This window comes from Silene latifolia, chromosome 8, assembly GCF_048544455.1.
Source record: "Silene latifolia isolate original U9 population chromosome 8, ASM4854445v1, whole genome shotgun sequence".
NCBI lineage: Eukaryota > Viridiplantae > Streptophyta > Magnoliopsida > Caryophyllales > Caryophyllaceae > Silene > Silene latifolia.
This window is the reverse complement of record NC_133533.1, coordinates 88,976,869-88,985,553: the sequence shown is the minus strand read 5'-3', so window position 1 is coordinate 88,985,553 and position 8,685 is coordinate 88,976,869. Positions and strand designations below refer to the sequence as shown.

Below are 8,685 nucleotides of genomic sequence, written 5' to 3'. Positions count from 1 at the left end.
TTGTTACCAACTGTAGGGTGTACACGAGCTGTACTTGAAGATTCAAAGGAACGTTGTCGCCTTCTATTCCTGGTATGCGGATGCAGCTGCAATGATTAAGAATTTAACAACAGGTGCTACTTCTTCAACTGGTCTTGTTCCGTCACAAGCGACGCAAGCTTTTTTTGAAGGTGCAAAGGTGAAGGAATATGTTGAAGAAGTTGGAAATTTAGCTTCCCAAATGAAGAAATCTAATGATAACGCTCCCTTATTGTCAGATGTTGGGAAGGTGGCCAAGAAAAAAACAAAGACAAGCAAGAAAAAAAAGACCAAGGTTCCAAAGTTTGAGTTTACGCCTACTGTAGAGGTTGTATCACTTGCAGAAGATTCTGATTTGGGTGATAAACAGGTGATGCGGCGATGTCACAGGTAATGGAGACCGCTGATTTCTACAACACCGCTGAACTTAACGAAGCCTATCGACGAGAGGATGAGGAATGCGGGCTAGATTTAACCGACGACTTGACTCAATTAACGGATCGGCAGATTCTAGAGAGAATTTATAGCCCGGATGAAGTTCAAGAAGCTTACACGAAGCCCTTTTTGAACGAGGAGAAGGAAAGTTTGGGAGGGGAAGTGCCTGTTACTAGTGGTGCCCCTGAGAAAGCTGAACATGTTGTTGAGAAGGGTAATTCAGAAGCAACGAATAAGGTGGATGCGGATGTGGTAGTTCAGTCAACTAAAGATGGTTCATCTTCAGTTCACCTAAAATTTATTTCGACTGCTGATATTGAGAACGCGCTGCAAGGTTTGAGAGATATTGGTGATGGTGAAGGGGCAGAGGGCTGCGCACAGAGAGGTCAGGATGAGTTTGTCCAGGGTATGGATATGGAGCTGGCTCAAGAACAGGGGCCTGTTACTGGTGAAGGGGAAGTGTCTTATTCAAAAGTAGCAAACAAGGTGGATGCGGATGTGGTAGTCCCGTCAATTGAAGATGGTTCATCTTCATTTCAGTTTAAATTTATAGCGACAGCTGATATTGATAACGCGCTGCGAAGATTGTCAGATAGCGGTGACGGTGAAGTGGCACAGGGTGGTGCACCGAGAGACCAGGACGAGGCTGTGCAGGGCATGGATATGGAGTCGGGCATTGTTTCGACCACAGACCGTGAAGATGCATCTCAAGAAGGGTCAGAGAGTGGTAGTAACATGGTCAACGAGCAAGGTGAACGCCCTACTGCAAAACCCGCTTGTCCCGGTTCATTTCAGAATGATGACAAGCCCATGGATGTTGTAGAGGGAGCAGATAAGGTGGTTGTTGAAGCACCCTCCTCCGAGTTTATGTTGCCGGAATTTCAGTATACGTTTATATCTACTGCAGAGCTAGCTTAGGCATTTAAGGGGGTTCCAGGTGAGGAGTTTGGAACGACTGATGCGGCAGGCCCTTCTAAACCAACCGTTCATGCGGCTGGTCGGGAAATTTATGTCCCCCGGAGTAACCTGGATCACCACCCTTTCCTATTTCATTCAACTGAGCCCTTACAGTGTATAGAAGTGGTCCCTGAGAATCTGACTTGCACCATGGATTGTGGGGAACCCATGCGAAAAGGGGCTTTATTCTTTCAGACTGCCAAAATTTGAATAAGAAATTATTTAGGAATGTTTTTAAGGAAAGGAAATACGTCCTGGACTACGTATTTAACAAATCAGAAGCTTGGTTGAAAGGGTGAGTCGATTAATTTCAATGTCAAACATATTAATACTTATAAGTTGTCGTAATCATGTTCGCCTTATATAATTTTTTCTTTTTTTGTAGGGAAGAATTGGTAGTATTTTCAGACTTTTTCTTCGTGTCACGGGAAGACATGTTAACCCTTGAACCTGGACAGGAAGTTATGTCTTCTGTAATCGATTGTTGGTGCCTACTAATCAATAAGATGATGTATGACCAAACTGCACCAGTTGCATCCTCTCGTTGTTTCTTCGGGCTTAGTCACACCGTATTTGTCATATCCTCAATCAATGCAATTTGTATAGTTTCAATTTAATTGTAACGTAAGTGTCTAAATTTAATAGCGCTGCCCTTCGTTTGAACAAAGTGCTGCTCTGGACATTTGGAAAGCCAAGAAGAAAGGAATTGTTCTTGACAAAAAGGACGAAATCTGAGCTGGGTGGGATGCTTGGATTCAATCCTGTTTGTCTCCATTTCAACTTGGATCTGATATGGTAAGTGTAAATGTGACCTATTGTGAAGTGTAAATGTCATCACACAGAAAGTGTAAATGTCATCACACAGAAAGTGTATATGTGATTATATAGAAAGTGTAAATGTCAGGACATTTAAAGTTTGGATGTGATTAAGAAGAAAGTGTCAATATCATGACATATGAAGTGTAAACGTGAGACATAGTGAACTGTAAATGTCATGATGTATAGTGTCAATATGATTATATAGAAAGTGTAAATGTGATTAGATGGAAAGTGTAAATGTCGTCACCCAGAAAGTGTATATGTGATTATATAGAAAGTGTAAATGTCATGACATAGGGAGTGTAAATGTGTCTCCCTTTTAAACTTGATTCTGATAGGGATAAGTGTAAATACGAAGTGTAAATGTGAGATATTGTGAAGTGTAAATGTCATGACATATAAAGTGTAGATGTGATTAAGAAGAAAGTGTAAATGTCATGACATATGAAGTGTAAATGTGAGACATAGTGAAGTGTAAATGTCATGATGTATAGTGTAAATGTGATTATATAGAAAGTGTAAATGTGATGACATAGGGAGTGTAAAGGTGACTAAATAGGAAGTGTAAATGTCATGACATATAAAGTGTAGATGTGATTAAGAAGAAAGTGTAAATGTCATGACATATGAAGTGTAAATGTGAGAAATAGTGAAGTGTAAATGTCATGATGTATAGTGTAAATGTGATTATATATAAAGTGTAAATGTGATGACATAGGGAATGTAAAGGTGACTAAATAGGAAGTGTAAATGTCATGACATATAAAGTGTATATGTGATTAAGAAGAAAGTATAAATGTCATGACATATGAAGTGTAAATGTGAGACATAGTGAAGTGTAAATATGATTATATAGAAAGTGTAAATGTGATGACATAGGGAGTGTAAAGGTGACTAAATAGGAAGTGTAAATGTCATGACATATAAAGTGTAAATGTGAATATATAGGAAGTGTAAATGTCATAACATAGGGAGTGTAAATGTGACGAATTATTGAAAGTGTAAATGTGAAATTTTACTGAGTGTAACTGTTATGTCTTTGTTGTCACATCCGCCAGGTCTTCATCCCGGTCTTATCTGGCAATAATGATCATTACAGATGTGCATGCATAAACTTCGTATCTGAGCAGATAGAGTATTTGGACAATCGTCGCTACAACGATGATTTTGAAAAGCTTCCATATTTTGGAATTTCGCGTATTGCGGTAATAATTATAAATAACATACCTTAATTTGTTTTTTAGTGTATATGTATTCTGGAATTGTAAACACTGTTTTTAAATTGACTATTTTTTTTGAAATACCTTTTACAGTGTGATTTGATGGGCGAGTATCTGGAGTCTATAGGGATTGCCAGAGGTTCAAAGGTCGCCGGGTTTAAATTTGTCAATGTCGAATTTAAATGGCAAGGTAGGAGGTATTATGCGTATGATTGCGGGGTGTACATGATGATACACATGCTTCTTTTCAATGGGAAGCTTTTTGACTGCGCCTTAGGTGAGATGGACGTTATCAACCTCATCCGGGCAGAAGTGGTGTCGATCCTTATCCTGAGTGACCATAACAAAGTGAGGGAAAGCGTTCGCGCAAGGATAACCCAATTCAGGGAAAAGTATGGTCAAGGTCTGAATTCGGTCTCCAATGCTGCACAGAAGCGGACTCTGGACGATGAGGAAGAGATTACGTACAGTAAACGGCCTCCTACTACAGACCCACCCCCTAAACGCGTAGAAGGAAGCCCTGTGGTCAAACATGTAGCCATACCGGTGGAAAGCAGCCCCGTCGTTATTCAAGCGTCAGTGCAGTCTTCAGCAAGCCAACCTTTGTCAGCCGTAAGGAGCCGTCCCCGGGGCGGGGGGGATGGCTTGGGATGCTCAATCGACTGTGGGGCTGCTGGTACGCAGACTCTTGTTGTCTCGACCTTCTTACGGAACAATCAAACTTTGGTCAGGGGTGTTCGATCACGTCGAAAGCATGCGGTGGACTATTGCTTGTTAGACGACTACAACTTTGAAAATTCGTTAGTATCTCTCAGACTCTTATAACAGGGTCAATTAGTTGCGATATTTAATTTGTAACTAATTCTCAATTTCTTACTACTATACGTGTGTTTCATTGCAGCGAATCAATCTCTTGGTACAGTAGGCATGCCGCGCTTCGCCGGTCCGACATCATGTTCATGCTTCCTGAGGTTGTAATGTCGCTTGTTGTCATTGAGTCCTGGGCTGTTTTGCTATACCATTTGGAGTCTGATGAATACTTATTTCCTAGGATGGCCTTCTTTGGGATACGTCATATGGTACCCCCCCCCCCCCACAAAGCCTAAAAGTCATACATTATTTTTACTTTTATTATGTAGGCTCACTCACTTCTCGGAACAGGAATGTATCATGCAGCTTTTGGATATACGTGAAGCAGGCTCACAGTCTAATGCCATCACTGATCGGCTGTATCTAATTTAGGATACCTTCATCCAGGACTGTGATAAAACTTTCAACCTGAATGCCGAGTTTATCTTCGTACCTGTCAACATTGGTGGGCACTTTGCATGCGTATGTATAAATTTTGGAGCGCAAACTGTTGATCTCCTTGACTACCAACATCATGCCAACTGGGAGTAGTCTGAAATGTGCAATGTTACTTGCCAAGTGGTAAGTCTGATGCCAATAAATCATTTTTGAAGAGATGAACAATATATGGTTTATTTAATTGTTAGTGCTTTAATGGCAGGCATCAGCTTTTAGCGATTATTTGGATGTCAGAACGGACAGGGGGTACGAGATTACTAGCTTTGACCATCGGCAAATCCCGTTCAGGCGCCAAACACCCCTTCCTAACATAACAGAATCAAGGATTTTCTGTATGATGTATATGCTGATGTACGAGGGTCAACCTTTTGAGCATCCAGACTTGGAGAGGAAGAGGAATCGACGGTACTTGGTAGTCGAGTTGGTGGCGACCCTTGTACTAGCTGACATAAATGTGAACAGAGACGTTTTTGAAGCAAAGTTGAATGGGTTTATCGCTGGAAAAGAAGATTTATGGGGCAAGTTACAAAAGAAGCGCAAAATTAAGGCTGTGTTATCGAAAAAGTAAACAATTTGTGGACATATTTTTGATTGGAATGTATTTTGTTTGGCAATGTTGAAGTTAGAAAACAATCTTGACTATTTGTATTTTGGTTGGCAATGTTTACACTAATGTGTGTAATGTTATATTTTTTGGCCGTTATAATCATAGTTTTTTCAAAGTGTAAATGTGACTAAATTGCAAGTGTAACTGTTAATACACTTAAAGTGTAAATGTTAACACTGAAATTGAAGAATAGTTTCATTCAGATGAAACTATTATTGAAAGTGTAAACGTTATCATACTGAAAGTGTGAATGTAAACACACTGAAATTGAATTTCAGTTTCATTCAGATGGAAGGTAAATGTGAATGAAAGGTAAAGGGTAAATGTGGTGACATGGGAAGTGTAAATGTTAACACAAGTTACTTGAAAATAAGTGCAACTATTACTTGAAATAACATAAGTAATCCAAAATAAGTTCAAGTTTGGCTATCTAATAAAACAGAGAGATTTTGGTCTTATGACAGTGTAACTCTAACGTTGGTGTTACTAAAAGTTACACCAACTGCAGTTCAAAGTTACGTTGCCATGAGACAATTTCTTAATCGCTCGCTCCAGTTATAGCACATCAAAGTTTAAAGTTACACACTCAAAATATATAGAGCAACATTTGTCACTGCTTTGACGTCTATTCTTGTTCTGATTCCAGCTCTTCCTCCTCCTCTCCTTCATCCTCTTCTGGTTCAGACGACCCTTCGCAAAATTCAAAATTCTGGACTGTATGCAACTTCAAAATTCTTCTTCCTGGGTGAATCTTTGACAGTAGTTACCTCTAGCTCGCCTCTCTCAGTGAAACCTCCTGTTCTACATGTATCAATTGAGAAGATGGCTTCTTCTTTGAATTTCTAGAAAGCTGAATAGGTGTACACCTTTGCAGCATGAATCTCTAATGCCAGATGTGTTGACGCCGTTGCGGACGAGTGTTTATCCATGTTTTCAAGCTGCTTTTGTGTATGTCTTTGTTGGTCCATAGCGCTCTCAAAACGCATCCAAAACTCAACCAATGTTCCTGACTTATGCTCAAACCTCTTGAAAAAGCTATTTTCGCTCTCTGATCTTTGAGTCATCCTCATAATCGACGCCATCCTCAAGTCTCTGCAATGCGCCATCACCCACTGTCCCCTTATAGCATACGTATCCGCAAACCAATCATTTACGCCAACACCATGATCGTCAATTATTTGCTCCCAGATACCATCAAATTCTGCTGCTTCAAGCTCATCGTCCCATATAATGTCATTAATTTTACACATGAAGTCATTATAATCACTCCTAGAGACACCAAACTTCTTTTGGGCATTTTGTTCATTATATGCCACATATAGAACAGATGGCGCATTGTCTTGGAAACAAGAGGGACAGATTTGATAATACCAGGTCCGATCTGTAATTATGTACTCGGGTTCCTTACCCCCATTGCTTGTAAAAAAACTTTGAAAACCCAATTAAATGACTCATAATCTTCCCTTGCAATTAGAGCCCCACAGAACGTCACAGATCGTTTATGGTGGTCAACACCTGTGAATGGTGTGAATACCATAGAATACTTATTGGTGGAGTAAGTTGGGTAGAATGACACCGCATCACCAAAAATTTTGTAACTATCTCGGGCAGTACCGTCCGCCCATATGGCCCTACGTAGGCTCCCATCATCGTCAAGATCATAGTCAAAGTAGAAACCTATTCTTGTTTTAGTCATTTCCTTGAAATGGTCAACAAACAACTGACCATCCCGTTCGTGAATGAAACATTTAATATCCCTATGGAAGTTCTTAAAATCATTTAAGCTTGCTCCAATGTTCTCGAATCCATTCACTTGTTCTTTGCAGATTCTGTATGTCTTTGTTGCTCCTATCTTCAGCTGTCAATCAATCATTAACAGATATGTCATATAAATATAACATGAATGGAATTATTTATTTAGTATAGACAGTGATTATATATTACAAACCCTTGAGTTCGAAACGATTATCATCTTGTGATAATCTGTTATGTTACGCGACAATTTATGGAACTCTCTGTCCTTAAGTAAGATAAGCTCGTGATTGTGACCCTCGTGGAACCGGTCAATTAATAAAAGACCATTCTTCATATATAGTCGTATCTGATGCGTGTCCTAAATATGATGTTTTACGCCCCATTTTACACGCATTTCAGAGCTCATTTGTGTAGTTTATGCTACTATTTGCCCCATTTCGTCTACTTTCGTATTTTTATGTAATTTTGCAAATTTATGCGGAAAAGAGTAGATATTGAGCTAAATCCGTCCCCGAGTACCTCGCATTGCATTTGACATGAAGTAGAGACTCGAGAAATGAACTTGGTGCGCGTTTTGAAGCCTAAAAGACAACTTTATGGAGAATTAGAAGCGGACTACCAGCTATGGTGGTCGATCGACTGCTCCATATAGTCGATCGACCAATGCGCGATCCCCAGAGGCTACTGTTCAGCATAGGGTGGTCGATCGACTGAGCACTATGGTCGATCGACCAGACCGTGATTTAGACGCGAATTAAAGGATCGAGGAAAAGGAAGCCCAATATAATCTTAGGTTTTGGAATAAGTCGGCGTTATATTCCTATATAACGTAACTTGACATTAGTCAGGAACTATTCAGTTTTTCATTCAGTTTTCATTAGTTTTAGTTCATAAAATTCATTAGGGTTCTTGTGTTATTTCGTATTCAATACAATAAAGTTCCTTCCGCTTTCGGTTTTCGGATCTTTCTCTGAAATTTCGGTATTCTCTTGTTCTAATTTTAGTTCATCTTTATTTCGTTCATAGCTAGAATTGCTAGTTAGTTTCCCGAAGCCAAATTTATCGTTTTATGTTATTTGTTTGTTTAATTGTTTCAAGCATGAATTCAGTAGGTTTATTAGTCAATTTTATTGTTGTTATCATTCCTAGTATGAGTAGCTAAATTCATCGTGCTAGGATGTAGGGAATCTGTAGTTAGGCGGCATTAGAATTAATATGGCCTGAAATCGCGTGTTGGTCGATCGACCGCCCTACCTGGTCGATCCACTGGCCACGTGAGGTTTTCCTTCGTTTTAATTGTTTTACATTTTATGTTTGACGAATCGAGTGCACGCGACTAGTTGAAAGTTTAGGATATGACTGACCCATTAGATCGAAAGATAGGGAAAGTTGTTAGACCACCAATTAAAATGACTAAACTATGCTGAGATCGAAAGATAGGTAAAGTTTAGGTTATTAGTCACTTTTCAGGACGAGAGTCAGTACTAGTGATATTAGGGACCCGTAGCGAGATCGAAAGACGCTACTTGTTAAGATTGGACCGAGAGGACCTCTTGTTTTCCCGCC

General features: G+C 39.7%; 1 protein-coding gene across 1 annotated transcript; it reads right to left on the bottom strand.

The window, feature by feature from the left end:
- Window positions 1-6,399: 6,399 nt before the first annotated feature.
- Window positions 6,400-7,453, bottom strand: LOC141595479 (protein FAR-RED IMPAIRED RESPONSE 1-like). The gene is made up of 3 exons (XM_074415446.1): window positions 7,313-7,453; window positions 6,773-7,222; window positions 6,400-6,483 (listed from the first exon to the last, which is right to left on the bottom strand). Exons 1-3 carry the CDS (start codon window positions 7,451-7,453, stop codon window positions 6,400-6,402), a joined length of 675 nt encoding a protein of 224 aa, XP_074271547.1.
- Window positions 7,454-8,685: the final 1,232 nt, after the last annotated feature.

Excerpts from the sequence above, each read along its gene's own strand:
- LOC141595479 (XM_074415446.1), bottom strand. The coding sequence starts at position 7,453 with ATGAAGAATGGTCTTTTATTAATTGACCGGTTCCACGAGGGTCACAAT. Across the intron at positions 7,223-7,312 it reads TAATCGTTTCGAACTCAAGG|CTGAAGATAGGAGCAACAAA; the intron begins GTTTGTAATATA and ends ATTGATTGACAG. Across the intron at positions 6,484-6,772 it reads TTTTTTTACAAGCAATGGGG|GGGACAGTGGGTGATGGCGC; the intron begins GTAAGGAACCCG and ends GTATGCTATAAG.